Source organism: Crocuta crocuta, unplaced genomic scaffold (genome assembly GCF_008692635.1).
Source record: "Crocuta crocuta isolate KB4526 unplaced genomic scaffold, BGI_CrCroc_1.0 scaffold27, whole genome shotgun sequence".
Classification (NCBI taxonomy): Eukaryota; Metazoa; Chordata; class Mammalia; order Carnivora; family Hyaenidae; genus Crocuta; species Crocuta crocuta.
This window is the reverse complement of record NW_027532250.1, coordinates 8,229,736-8,244,587: the sequence shown is the minus strand read 5'-3', so window position 1 is coordinate 8,244,587 and position 14,852 is coordinate 8,229,736. Positions and strand designations below refer to the sequence as shown.

Here is a 14,852-nt window from a genome sequence, read left to right as displayed (position 1 = left end):
TTCCCAGAAGAACAGATTACACCACGACAACTAGTAGAAACATGCCGTGCATTCTTCCTGGGGTGGGTGCTGAAATTCAAAGAGCCACTGCTGAGGCACCCTAAAACAAGGTCAAGAATTCTGTGACCCTTCATTTCTGCCCCAGAAGGTGACAGAAGAGACCAGAGAGCTATCCCTCTGGAGCACTTACCCTGTTCATCTTTTGTTCACTTGGCCTGTTTTGCAGCCTGCCATCCACTAGGTACTATTCTACGTGCCAGGTGTACTGCCCTGAAGAAAACGGTCAAAAATTCCTGTTTTCACCTGGCTCTGATCTAATCGTCATCTCAGTTGGGTACATGGTGTTCATTACAATATTCTCTTTATTTTTGCATCTGTTTGAAATTGTCCACAACGAAATTCAAAAGTAAACCTTTGTTTATATTCCAGTGAGGTAGATAGACAAATAAATGTTTAAATCAAGGTGAGGGGCTAAGAGTAGAAGCACTTATAAGCGGCCATTTGGTAAGTTGACCCTTAAGGTGAGGAACAAGCCAGAAGAGGCTGTTTGTGGTCTTGGGAAGAGGGTTAGAAGCAGAGGGAAAAGCAAGAGCCGAGCCCGTGGCAGAGCGTGCTGGGCATAGGTAAGGAGGAGCACGGGGGCCAGGGGAGCCGGGCAGAGTAAACAAGGCAGAAGGTCCGGGCGGATGCAGCCCCAGCGGTCGTAGAGGAGCCGTCAGCTTTTGTCAGCACTCTGGATTTTTTCTCTGTGAGAGACAGAAGCCATTGGAGGCTTTTGAGCAGAGATGTGGAACAGTCTGACGTGTTAAGGGATCGTCCTACATTTATCCGTGGAAAATGGAAAGCAGTAGGACGAGCTAGGCAGCCACATAATTGCTCAGATTCGGACCCAGGGGGTGAGACACCATGGCATTTGATTCTGCAGGTTTTGAAAGGATGGCCTACAGTGTGCACGGAGGACTTAGCTGTGGGGCAGAAAAGAAAGAAATGTCAAGGATGACTTCCAGGCGTAACTCTGTATCTTTCCCCATCCCTAAAATGTGTCCATGAGATCTGCATGTTTTGTTTTGTTTTAAAGAAAATGAGAGGGGCACCTGGGTGGCTCAGTCAATTAAGCATCTGACTTCAGCTTAGGCCATGATTTCTGGTTCGTGAGTTCAAGCCCCGCGTCGAGCTCTGTGCCGACAGCTCAGAGCCTGGAGCCTGCTTCCGATTCTGTGTCTCCCTCTCTTTCTACTCCCCTCCCCCACTCACACTTCGTTTCTCTCTTTCTCTCAAAAAATAAACATTTAACAAAAGAAAGTACTTCCAAGTTCAAAGGCTGTAAGCCAGTGTGGGTCTCTTCGGGGTAACAAATAAAAAGAGCGGCGGCCAAGCCTCCTCAATGTGTCTCTTCTTCTCTTGATGTCTGTCTTCTTCCCCTTCCTGTTTATCTTAATAGAAAGTAAACCTCATCCCAGAATCTGGCCTTGCCCCTGATGTTAGTGTGCACACAGACCCACCCTCCTGACTTCGGGGGCGCTGTTGAGAGTGCCAAGGAGACCGAGGCCTCACGTGGCAGAGCCGCGGACGGGCTGGTGGCACTGACAGCCCCAGAATCCTAGGCCCGCCCTGCCCATCCCGTGGCTGCCCAGCCAGCATTTGAATAAGGCACACAGTAAGATTAGACTCACACATTGCCGGCCACTGTTAGACACTGTCGATGGAACCGTAACATGCTGTGACATTTTCAAAAGCATCTGGGCAGTGTTCTCTCCAGAACCTTACTGTTTTCGTGCCTCTTGTAACTCTTCTGAGGATTATTGTAAATGACACAGAATAATTTTTTAAAAACCAGATATCCCTACATACAGGAACGTTAAAGTAAATGTTAGTACAGCCACAACATGGCTCACAAGGTTTGGGGGCCTGGGCGGTTAAGCACCCGACTCTTGGTTTCGGCCCAGGTCATGATCTTATGGTTTCTGAGTTCAAGCCCCACATCATGCTCCGTGCTGATGGTGCCTCGCCTGCTTGGGATTCTCTTCTCTGCCCCTCCACTGCTCGCTCGCTCGCTCGCTCTCAAAATAAATTTGAAAAAAGAGGTTCACAAAGTTTATGATCTGGGAAATGCTTATAATAATTTAGTCAAAAGTGCAGGTTATAGAACTAGACAGTGGAGTTACCTAAGTGGCTCATTTGGTTGAGCATCTGACTCTTGATTTTGGCTCAGGTCATGATCTCGCTGTTTTGAGATTGAGCCCCATGTTGGGTTCTGTGCTGAGCATGGAGCCTGCTTGGGATTCTCTCTCCTCTCTCTCTCTGCATCTCCCCTGTACACACACATGTGCTCAAAATTATTTTTGAGAGGCAGTGCAAGTGGGGAGGGGCAGAGAGAGAGGGAGACACAGAATCTGAAGCAGGCTCCAGGCCCCGAGCTGTCAGCACAGAGCCCGATGCGGGGCTCAAACTCACAAACCATGAGATTGTGGCCTGAGCCGAAGTCGGACGCCCAACCGACTGAGCCCCCCAGGGGCCCCCACCATGTGTGTTCTTTGTAAGATAAAAACAAAGCCATAGTAGAAACCCCTCCCCTTCCCATTCCCATGAACGTCTCTGACATGTAATTAGTCAGAACAGCTCATGTAGCTCCCCAGGCTCCAAGGGAGTCTGGGAAATTGAGGACCTGGCAGATGAGACGAGATTGTCATGTTGTCTTACCCTGTTCCTGGTTGGTTCCCTGAGGCTGGGCATGGTGCCGCCTGGGTGAAATCAGAATCCTGTTGTTGTCAAGGAGGTGAGGGAGGGGTGGTTGCTGGGAAAGCATCTGTTGGCCACAGTGATTATCTTAATACTTTTTCTTTTTGTTGTCTAATTTAATTTGTTTTTAACGAATGTGGATTCTTTGTGCTTTTAAAAATGCATTTTTGTTTTTAAACATGCTGTGTCTAAGTGATGCTGTGTCGATCTCCCGTCCCACCGTCCAAGTCCAGGTGCCCCACGGCTGCCCCGTTCTTCCCTCAGGTCTCCCACCATCCGGGACATGGTGATCCGCTGCATTGCCCAGATGGTGAACTCCCAGGCGGCCAATATCCGCTCGGGCTGGAAGAACATCTTTGCCGTGTTCCACCAGGCAGCCTCGGATCACGATGGGAACATTGTGGAGCTGGCCTTCCAGACCACGGGCCACATCGTCAGTAAGTGGCTCTAATGTCCCACCTGCAAGTCTAAAAGGGTGACCACCTATTTCCTGTCTCTTCTACTCCCCAAAGGGGCTTCCCTGTTTCAGACCTGCTGTGATACAGTAACATGCCAGGTGGGTCCTGAGCACTTGAGGTGGGCTTAGGCGTGTGCACAGGAGCCCCGTGAGGCAGAGCCTGGCGAGCCGCGTTATTCACAACCGCAGAACCAGTGCTGCCGGCACTATTGTTGGCATGTGTGTGCATCCAGCAGGGGCATACTTGTCACCCAAGGCATGAGTTCCCAGCCAAGGTTAAGCAGGCAACACTCTGTCTTCTGGTTTCAGCTCTCCCACTATAAATAAAGAAGTGTCCTTTCTGTGGTATATACTTACTACCACATATCATATTCATTTTTGGGTTTTTCGGTGGTGAGTTCACCATTTAAAGTGGCCCTAAAGTATAGTGCTGGAGTGCTGTGCCGTGTCCCTGGAGAAGATACATCTCGATGAGCTTTGTTCAGGCTTGAGTTAAAGTGTTGTTGGCCAAAATTTCAGTGTTGTGAACCAACACTATTTGTTAAATTCAAAAACACACATTTTTGAGCGACAGAGCATGAGCAGGGGAGGAGGGCAGAGAAAGAGGGAGACACAGGATGAAGCAGGCTCCAGGCTCTGAGCTGCCCGCACAGAGCCTGATGCAGGGCTCAACCCACGAACTGTGAGATCATGACTTGAGCCCAAGTTGGCCGCTAAACCAACTGAGCCACGCAGGCACCCCTGTTTTTTTTTTTTTTTTAAGTTTGCTTATTTTTGAGAAAGAGACAGAGTGCTAGCAGGGGAGGGGCAGAGAGGAGAGAGAGGCAGGCAGGCAGGCAGGCAGACACAGAAACTGAAGCAGGCTCCAGGCTCTGGGCCATCCACACAGAGCCCAATGCAGGGCTCGAACTCAAGAGCCATGAGATCATGACCTGAGCCGAAGTCAGACACTTAACTGACTCAGCCACCCAGGTGCTCCATATTGATTGTGTTAATTTTTTTTAAATGTTTATTTCTGAGAGAGACAGCATGAGCAGTGGAGGGTCAGAGAGAGAGGGAGATACAGAATCCAGAACAGGCTCCAGGCTCTGAGCTGGCTGTCAGCACAGAGCCCTACGCGGGGCTTGAACCCACGAACCGTGAGATCATGCCCTGAGCCGAAGTCAGATGCTCAAACGACTGAGCCACCCAGCCACCCCTTGATTGTGTTATTAAAACGCTGTGACCAGAGGAACCTCACTCTGTACCTGCCCTGGGAGTAGCGGGTCTGCCCTGTTCACGTGTTCAGTGTTCACACAACCCTGTAGAGCACAGCTGCCATGAGTAACAAGAACTGACCACACCTTTACTCCCCATGTTTCACCAGAGAGGAAACCGAGGGACAGAAAAGTGAAGTAGAACAACCTGCCTGAGTCACACATAGGACGTGGTGGGGCAGAAGTCACCCCCAGACAGCAGCCCAGAGTTGGCGCTTTGTGTGTCTGCTCTGGACTGACTGTAGACGCCCCTGGTCCTGCCTGTTGTCACACAATAAGGTGTTTACTGAACTTGGTCTTCATAAAAATTATAAAGCAGGGGCACCTGGGTGGCTCAGTTGGTTAAGCGTCTGACTTAGGCTCAGGTCATGACCTCACAGTTCATGGGTTCAAGCCCCTCATCGGGCTCTGTGCTGACACCTCAGAGCCTAGAGCCTGCTTCGGATTCTGTGTCTCCCTCTCTCTCTGCCCCTCCCCCACTCGCTCTTTGTCTCTGTCTCTCAAAATAAAATAAAAAGCATAAAAAAAATAAAAAATTATAAAGTAGTAGATTAGCTTTGGTCTTTTTTGAGGTCTTTTAACTCTTTGTAAGCTTCTTGTTACTCCTATATTTGTCTTAGGTGATATTTGTAGGTTTTTGAAGAACCTTAGACTTCTAAATTACTTTTCACCTTTAGCTCATTGACCTTGATCTTCCTTCATCTTCACAACCAGGTAGCATGAGGGGTGGTCCTGGGACAGAAATGACCAGGACAGTAAAGGAGTGCGCTCAGGATCACCCAACCAGGGCCAAGTTCAGGGCCCAGCTTCTGGCAGGGAGGCTGCTGAGGGCCGCTTCACATGCAGATCAGTGTTTAACCTGTATTGTTCCTTACACCCCATCATAAAATAGCTTACGCTGAAATGGACACCTTGGTGCCCTGGTGAGGCTTGGTTTTCTCATGGCTTGTCCTCTCTCACTTCCTTGGGGACACTTCTTCAGAGAGTCCTTCTCTGACCCCCAGCCTTAAGCAGCCTTTCCTGCCTTCTGTCCCTTCACCCAGCACTTGCCCACCCTGAGATTATATTGTATAAATGTACTGACGTAGGCAATTAATGTCTGTCTTGCCCTTTGGATAAAGAGCATCGTGAGAGCAGGAAAGTTGATTGGTTGCCTCTGTCCTCAGGGCCCACAACCATGCTTTGCACATAGTTGGCATTCAGTAAATATTTGTTGAATGAATGAATATGTGGACCTTCACATCATTGCTTGAGTTCAGGAACCAGTTTAGCCCAAGTGGTGCTCAATGGATTCATTCTTGAATAATTTAATAAGAAGTTCTGTCTTCTGGAGATAATGACACGCTTTTCCTAGATTTTCACAAAAGTAATGGTCTTGGGGCAGGAGGGGGTGTTGGATCCCCATTTCTTAGTCCTGGTCTTTATACACAATGTGGCTTTGTTTCCACAGCAACTATTTTCCAGCACCATTTCCCTGCGGCGATCGACTCCTTTCAGGACGCAGTCAAGTGCTTATCGGAGTTTGCGTGCAATGCCGCCTTCCCGGACACGAGCATGGAGGCCATCCGGCTCATCCGCTTCTGTGGGAAATACGTCTCTGAGAGGCCTCGGGTACGTGTTTCCTCTCCTCCCCCTTGGGCACTCAGGGGAAGGGGAATCGTGGGGCAGAGAACCCTTGTTCCTGGCAAAGAACTTTCCAGCTGCGCTTTTAGAGGTGCATGTTTGCCCTCAACTGGGTGTCGCTTCACGTGCCGCTAGTGCTCTTATGTGTGTGTGAGGTTGTTTTACTCACACCGAACTTTCATGTAGTATTCTACTAATTGTGTTTGTGGAAAATAATAGTATTTAGCTTTGAATTTTGGCAAAGCTGAAGAAGCTTTGGTGCCAGGGTGCCTCAGTCATTTCGGCTCAGGTTGTATCTCCCAGTCTTGGGATCAAGGCCCCAGTCAGGTGTGGGTCCTGCTTCAGATTCTCTTTCTCCCTCTTTTCCTCCCCCTTTCAGCTCCCTCCCCTCCCTTCTCCAGCAGGCAGGCGTGCGCACTCTCTCTCAAAAAATCAAGCAAGAGAAAGAACAAACCTCCCTCTTAAGGAATGACATTTTACCCTCTGCCCAAAAAAAGAAATGATATTTTACCATTGTGACATGACTGAGAAATCACATTTTATTTTTTTAACATTTATTTATTTTTGAGAGAGAAAGAGACAGAGTACAGTGGGGGAGGGGAGAGAAGGAGGGAGATAGAATCTGAAGCAGGCTTCAGGCTCCGAGCTGTCTTCACAGAGCCTGACACAGGGCTTGAACCCACAAACTGCGAGATCATGACCTGAGCCAAAATTGGACGCTTAACTGACTGAGCCACCAGGCGCTCTGAGAAATCACATTTTAAAAATCACCTTTTGTTTTCTCCTAGAAATGTTTGGGTTTACTCTTTTAGGTCTCACCTTTCCAAAGAGGCCTGCTTGGTTTAAATGACAGTCTCAAACACTGAAATTAAGTAGAAATAAGTACATCTAAACTATGATGGCTTATACAGATCTCTTCTTCAGATCTCTTCTGTGTATTGATTTATTTAGTCTCCACATCAGACCTATGAGATTGGGAATTCTGTCCCCATTGTACTGGGGACTTAACCAAAACACAGAGAGAAATTGCATAATGTTGGATAAGCAGAGCTGATAAAGAAATTCCATTGCAGCAGATAGTACTGCTTCAAAAGTGCTTACAGAGCAAAGGGCTCAAATCCCAGAGATAGGGCAGGGAGTAGGGCTTCCCACCCAGACTGGGAAAGACTGCCAGCTTCTAGCTATGTGACCTTGGGCAGCTCACTTAACGTCCTGGTGCCTCAGCTAACCCATCTGTAAAGTAGGACGATTATTTCTGCCTGGCTCATGGGTTGTTGTGAGGACTGTTAGCCCACGTAAAGCACCGTCCCAGTTCCTGGCGCAAAGCAGGCCCTGTGTAAACACCTGCTGCTCGTATTATTTTAAGTAGTATGTGTCACAGTAATATTCCAGAAAGACCTAAGTTACGGAATCGTCCTGAATGTTTTGCTAACACCTCTTGAACTATAGTGCTCTTCTTTTTTTTTTTTTTAATGTTTATTTTTGAGAGAGAGAGAGAGAGAGCGCGCGAGCCCAGATGAGGGAGGGGCAGAGAGAAGTGGGAGACAGAGGATCTGAGGCAGACTCTGTGCTGACAGCAGAGAGCCCCATGTGGGGCTCAGACTCTTGCACCATGAGTCACATGTTTAACTGAGCCACCCAGGTGCTCCGACCTTTGGTGCTTTTCTTAATGGAACACCTCCCACCCGCTGGACCCTTGTGATTTGCCCACTCAACTTACTCTAAAACCCACAAGGGTCCAGAGGCTCCTACGTGGAAGATGCTCGTGTGCTCTCAGGAGAGGCTTGTGTCTGCCACCTCAAGATGCCCTGTCCTACTCTTGCTGCATGGATGTCTGTCGGAGGGAAAATGTGTGGGGCCTTACGCTTCATGTGGTTCCCTTTGAGTTTCTTCCTTTGCTTCCTTCGTCTATATCTGAGACCTGACTGTCCTTGTAGGTGCTACAAGAATACACAAGTGACGACATGAATGTGGCTCCTGGCGACAGGGTCTGGGTCCGAGGCTGGTTCCCCATCCTGTTTGAGCTCTCCTGCATCATTAACAGATGCAAGCTAGATGTTCGGACAAGGTAACACGTCCCAGATGGCACCCCTTATGTCATGGAATGAGCCTCGGTCATTGGCTTCTCCGCTCTTCTTTCCCCTCACGCATGCCCTCTCTGTGCCTGGCTTTGTTCCTCCAGGGGACTCACGGTCATGTTCGAGATCATGAAGAGCTATGGCCACACCTTTGAGAAGCACTGGTGGCAGGACCTGTTCAGAATCGTGTTCAGGATTTTTGACAATATGAAGCTCCCTGAGCAGCAGTCAGAGGTAGTTGATGACTAACACAGAGCCCTGGATATGGGGGCTGGGGTGAGGGGGGTCTCTGCCTTTGTCTGCCTCAGGGCTGCATTGTCATCCCCGCGAGGTGTGTTTTAAAATGAAAATCCCTTCTTGGAACTCCTATACCAAAGCAACTAATGCTAAGAAACTGCCCCCATCTGAGAAAGGGTGAGGGGAGAGAAGTCCCCATGGCCAGCCCACTTGGCATGAGCAGAGGAAGGTCAGAGAGAGAGGGAGACACAGAATCCGAAACAGGTTCCAGGCTCTGAGCTGTCAGCACAGAGCCCAACGTGGGGCTCGAACCCACGAACTGGGAGATCATGACCTGAGCTGAAGTCAGACGCTTAACCGACTGAGCCACTCAGGCGCCCCTCAATGAATTTTTTTAATGCTTATTTATTGAGAGAGAGTGAGCCTGTGCGGAGAAGGGGGGGAGGCCAGAGAGGGGTAGGGGGGAGAAAGAGAGAGAGCGCAAGTGAGCATGTGTTGGGGGAAGATCAGAGAGAGGGAGAGAGGGAATCCCAAGTAGGCTCCATGCTGTCAGCACAGTGCCCATCTCAGGGCCTGATCCCATGAACTGTGAGATGATGTCCTGAGTCAAAATCAAGAGTTGAATGTTCAACTGACTGAGCTACCCAAGTGCCCCCATACTTTATTTAATCCTTGTTCATTTGACAGGCCAAACATATCACAGTAACAAAGTTCTTTAATTGCTAGTGAGGTTGCATGCTTTCTTTTCACATTGCTGTTTCCCTCTTTTTTTATGAATTGCTTTTTCACATCCTTAGCGTATCTTTTGGGTTATCTTTCTCCTATTGATGTAGGAGCTTTTTATTGTACAATTAAAATAGCATCTCCTTACATAAATTGCAAATGCTTTTGCCCACTTTGTTATTCTCATTTTCATTTCATTTTAGAAAATTTTAGCTTTTAGGGAACCAAATTCATCAGTCTTTTTCCCTTATGGCTTCCACTTTTAGAATTTTAGCAATAGCAACCCCTCCCTTTTCAATGTTTTCCTAAATCTCTCTACACATTAAATGCTTAAAATAGTGCCATGAATTTCCCAGAGATAAATTTTGGGTGTAAAGTGTACTTAGCATAATCTCATACTCAGGTTTTCCAAATCATTAAAACCTTTGGTTAGCATCCCTATGAATGACTGTTAATATCCTGACATATAGATAAACTTAATTTAGTTGTCACTTTCTTGAGCATTTGTTCATGTGTGTGTGTTCAGTGTGTGCATGCCAGTGTGGTAGAAACCTCTTTATTCCCCAGCCTGCTCCCACAGATGTTTAATTCTTTCCTTAGGGTCCTTTCCTGTGGGCAGTGTGACTGCCTCTGAGGGTGTGAGCATTGTGAAAACTCTTGACACGTGCTTCCAGGTTGCACAGCAGAACAGTTTTGCCCCTGATGTAGGAGGGGGCCCATGTCATCACAAGGAGAGTAGCTTTTAAATATCATCTTGTTGTTTTCAGAAATCCGAGTGGATGACGACAACTTGCAACCATGCGCTCTATGCTATTTGTGATGTGTTCACCCAGTTTTATGAAGCCCTGAATGAAGTTCTTCTTTCAGACGTGTTTGCGCAGCTGCAGTGGTGTGTGAAACAAGGTACTCCCTCCGTCTCCAGCGTCGTCCTTCCTGATGTAGTTTTTAATGAGAAGTTTGTTTCAAGAACGTAATGCCAAGGAGTACAGTGTATAGGGGCGCCTGGGTGGCTCAGTTGGTTGGGTGTCTGACTTCAGCCCAGGTCACGATCTTGTAGTTCGTGGTTTTGAGCCCCGCGTCAGACTCTGTGCTGACAGCTCAGAGCCTAGAGCCTGCTTCGGATTCTGTGTCTCCCTCCCTCCCTGCCCCTCCCCTGCCTGTGCTCTGTCTCTACCCTGTCTCTCAAAAATAAATAAATGTAAAAAAAAAATTTTTTTTTAAAGGTGGGATATAGTTATTATTTAAAAAGATGTGCCTTAGTATATTGTACTCTGTCGGTATTTGAAATTTTCTGTCATGTTTTTAAAATGTCCTGTGGGAGGGGCACCTGGGTGGCTCACTTGGTTAAGAGTCCAACTCATGATTTTGGCTCAGGCTATTGTTCTCAGAGTTCGTGAGTTCAAGCCCCGTGTTGGGTTCTACACTGACAGTGTGGAGCCTGCTTGGGATTCTCTCTCTCCCCCACCCTCTCTCTGCCCCTCTCCTGCTCGCTCACTCTCTCTCTCTCTCTCAAAAATAAATGAATAAACTTTTTTTTTAATGTACTTTGGAAGTCAATATCAATAGCTTCATCAGTGGACATTGTTCGTTTGAGTTCTTATATGTTGATTTTAGTATGTATTGGGAAGAATACCTACATAGCACATTCTACCTGGATTTCCTAGGTAGTTTTGGCTTAGGACAAAGCTTAACTTCATTAAGTTTTTCAAAAAGTGACTTAGTTTTCAAATAAATGAAAAAACAGTTGATACCGGTATGGCAAAAACTGGAAATGCAGTGTTTGAGTAAGTTTTGAGAAACACTGATCTAATATTTCCATCTCCTACCATTGATTACCAGAAGCCAGTTAATTAAGAAACAAAGTGACCTTCCATCCGTACCAGTAAAGCTGTGATAAATCATTTTACCTCTTGGGGCGCCTGGGTGGGTCATCAGGTTGAGCCTCCAACTTTGGCTCAGGTCATGATCTCATAGTCCGTGAGTTTGGACCCCACGTCGGGCTCTGTGCTGACAACTCAGAGCCTGGAGCCTCCTTCAGATTCTGTGTCTCCCTCTTTCTGCCCCTCCCCTGCTTGTACTCTGTCTCTCCTTGTCTCTCAAAAATGAATAAATGCTTAATAAAATTTTATTTTTTATTATTATTTTTTAATATTTTATTTATTTCTGAGAGAGAGAGACTGTGTGAGCAGGGGAGGGTCAGAGAGAGAGGGAGACACAGAATCTGAAACAGTCTCCAGTCTCTGAGCTGGCTGTCATCACAGAGCCCGACGCGGGGCTCAAACCCATGAACCGTGAGGTCATGACCTGAGCTCAAAGTCGGACACTCAACCAACTGAGCCACCCAGGTGCCCCTAAAAAATTTTTTAAACATGATAATAATTTTATCTCTTGATAGCCTGTTAAACTGTAAAAGTTTTAACACTGGATCATTGCTTCATTAAGTAAGAGCCTGCTAATCCTCCATTGTGTCGTCTCCACCTCACAGTACGAAGCATCTGTGCCCAGGCGGGAATCAAACCAGCAGCGGAAGTTTGATGATAGACGTTGCTTTATTTTGCAGATAATGAGCAGCTGGCTCGGTCAGGTACAAATTGCTTAGAAAACTTAGTGATATCCAACGGGGAGAAATTCAGCCCCGACGTCTGGGATGAGACATGCAGCTGTATGCTGGATATCTTCAAGACCACCATTCCACACGTGTGAGTGCAGACGTGATTCTCCCCCATTCTTGCTGTGCTCAGGGGCTTACGGCTCCACGCCGCCTCTCGCACTGATCCTTTACTTTCTCTTGCATTCCCTTCAGTTTGCTGACATGGAGACCTGTAGGAATGGAGGAAGACCCATCAGAAAAACACTTGGTAGGTTTTTCGTTGTTCTCTTTTCTCTGATCTCGTATTAAGGTAAACAATTAAGGAGCCCAACAAGTTTGTGCTTTTCTGACGGGAAGTGAGTGAATAAGGCTACATACGATTTGGGAGCACCTGACTGGCTCAGTTTGGTGGCACGTGCAACTCTTGGTCTCGGGGTCATGAGTTGGAGCCTTCCTTTGGGCGCACAGATTACTTTAAAAAAACTTTTTTTTTTAAAAGGAAAAAAAGATTTAAAAACTATGTTCATTAACATGTTTTTTAGAAAGTACAGAAAATAGGTCACCTCACCCAGTAAAAGCCACAGTTCACATTTCTGGTTTTTACTTTGGGTGACGGCGCACGTATAACCCTCACGTGTTTGAAGTTCGGGTGCACTCGGCACAGAATGTTCTACCTAACAGCGTGGAAGCAGTTTCCCGTGTCCTTAAATACGGCTTGAGAGCAGCCTTTTCAAAGGCTGCCCGTTAGTATATTTCAGGAATGCTCCTTTGTTGGACTTTCAGGTTTGGTGTCTGTCTGTTAGAAATAACACTTTGGTGTAATTACCCTCATTTATTACTCTCCCAAATAAAGAGTGCTTTCCTGCACCACACCAGTGAAGTAGACGTGGTTATTTTTTGTATGGGGACACTTGAAGTTCTAATTCCGGTCTCACTTTAAAATATCTTACTTTATGGGGGCAGGGAGGAGGTTGTATTATTAACTTCTATTCCCAGATAACTGTAAGGCCATTAGATTTTAAAAGGCATTTGGGGGGCATCTGGCTGACTCAGTAGAGCAAGTGACACTTAATCTCAGGGTCATGAATTCGAGCCCCACATTGGGCATGGAGCCCACTTAAGAAAGGAGGGGGCGTTTGGGATATAGCAACTTAAAAAATGAAGTACCCTATTTAAACATTGTTTTGTTTGTCTTCAGTCAGCTCTTTAAAAGGCTAGCTATCACACTCATTTATTTTTGAGCTTGTCCCCGTTAATTGGCCACACTTATTGTTAAATCATAATATGTAGAGAAATACCTTCCAGGTTGGAATGAGAAAATGTGAAATTTTAGTGGGAGGGACAAATAAGTGAAATTTGTCATCTCTCCTGTGCAGTCTAGCGTGAAGTGTAATTTTACTTCAGTCCAAGCAGGGCGCTTAAAGTCGAGCTGGGCCAGCAGTGTTACACCGGGCACACCTCTGCCCAGGTTCTGAGCTGTGGATAAAGAATGTGAACACTGTATTTCTCTGTGGCTTATTCTTAGGATGTGGATCTGGACCGCCAGTCCCTGAGCAGCATAGACAAGAATGCCTCTGAGAGAGGCCAGAGCCAGCTCTCTAACCCGACTGATGACAGCTGGAAAGGTAGACCATATGCAAGTAAGGCTACTTTTTGTAGTTGTTTTCATTCATTTATTTTAAATAGGTAACACATTTACGTAATTTAAATATTTGGAAGGTACAAGAGGGTAAACACGATAAGCCTCTCTTCCACCCGGTGCCTCAGTCTCCCAGTCCCTTCCTTGTGGCGGCCAGTGTCACCAGCTTCTGTACGTTTCCAAAGACGTTTTATCCATATCTAAGAACTGCGTATCCATAAATACGTAGTACGTGTACACACACACACACACACACACACACACACACACACACACACGAATTCTCCCGTCCTCTTGATACAAATTACAGAATACTATACATTGTTTTCTCAGGTAGGATATCTTTGAGATCATTCAAAATCGGTACCTTAAATGCTGTCACCTTCTTTTATATTATTTATTTTGTGTCATCCCAGGGTGTAGAGGTACTATTGTTTGCTTAATTGGGTTTCCTACTAATGGACATTTATATTATTCCCAATCTTTTACAAACAGAACTGCATTGAATCTCCTCATTTGTGTGTCATTTGTGAGTTCATCTGTATAAAAAATTCCTAAAAATGGTGAAGTGCGCTTGCCGTTTGACAGATGATTAGAGTTCTACCCGTTCATGTTGCATCTGTTTACATGATCTTTGGGAACACATAGGGGATATTTCATACCTTTGGAGTATTTTCGATTTGCAGTTTCCTAATTATGCCCGGCACGTGGAAGGAGCTCAGCTACTACTTACTCAACACTGGCTGCATCATTATTAGGGTTAATCTTTATCATCTAATATAGATCAGAAACTGTTTGCCAGCCTCCTCATCAAGTGTGTGGTCCAGCTGGAGTTGATACAGACCATCGACAACATCGTGTTCTACCCTGCGACAAGCAAAAAGGAGGATGCGGAGCACATGGTTGCTGCCCAGGTAACGGGACCAGCCTCGGGGAGGACAGAACGTGTCCATGGGGAGGCGGCTCAGACGCAGTGGTGTGCTGTAGCCCAGCTCCTGGATCACGCTCCCCTCTCCCCAGCCCCGCGGTCAGTCAGGGCATAGCGGTAGCTTGAAATCGGCCGCGATGAGAATATTTACACCACAGAAATCAGCAAACCCTAAAATTCAGAGCTTTGGGTTTATTTGTTTTTTTTTTAATTTCCCAGAGAGCCGCTACCAGCATGCCACTGCCCAGATGCCACCCCTCCTCGGTGCCTTGAACAAAGAGTGTTCTTAAGTACAGGGACTATTCCACATACTTGGTGTATGGTTTAACCATAAATAACCGAGAGAGAAAAATACATGGATGAAGATACCACTTTTTCCTTTAGAAAGTTTACTTTTTCATTTAGTACGTACAGCCTTTCATATACATATAAAACGTATGTATACATATATATACATATATACACACATGTTCTTGGAGACAGAGGATTAGGCATCCAGAAGTCCGGCTGTAACATTACACCATAGGTTGTAAACTTAAGTGCTTCCAGAACTAACATCCTGTGAGTACATAGCCAAGGTGG

The 14,852-nt window shown here is 46.5% G+C and overlaps 1 protein-coding gene across 4 annotated transcripts in view; it reads left to right on the top strand.

Annotated features, from left to right (window-relative positions):
* ARFGEF2 (ARF guanine nucleotide exchange factor 2) overlaps nucleotides 1-14,852 on the top strand; it is a 73,672-nt gene that overhangs the window by 46,002 nt on the left and 12,818 nt on the right. For 2 of the 4 annotated variants that reach the window (XM_077778363.1, XM_077778362.1), the window contains exons 23-31: nucleotides 3,004-3,176; nucleotides 5,903-6,063; nucleotides 8,013-8,143; nucleotides 8,258-8,387; nucleotides 9,881-10,016; nucleotides 11,674-11,812; nucleotides 11,917-11,971; nucleotides 13,229-13,343; nucleotides 14,126-14,256. In XM_077778363.1, the coding sequence (XP_077634489.1) occupies nucleotides 3,004-3,176; nucleotides 5,903-6,063; nucleotides 8,013-8,143; nucleotides 8,258-8,387; nucleotides 9,881-10,016; nucleotides 11,674-11,812; nucleotides 11,917-11,971; nucleotides 13,229-13,343; nucleotides 14,126-14,256 (1,171 nt within the window). The other 2 variants (XM_077778364.1, XM_077778366.1) reach the window with 2 other exon arrangements.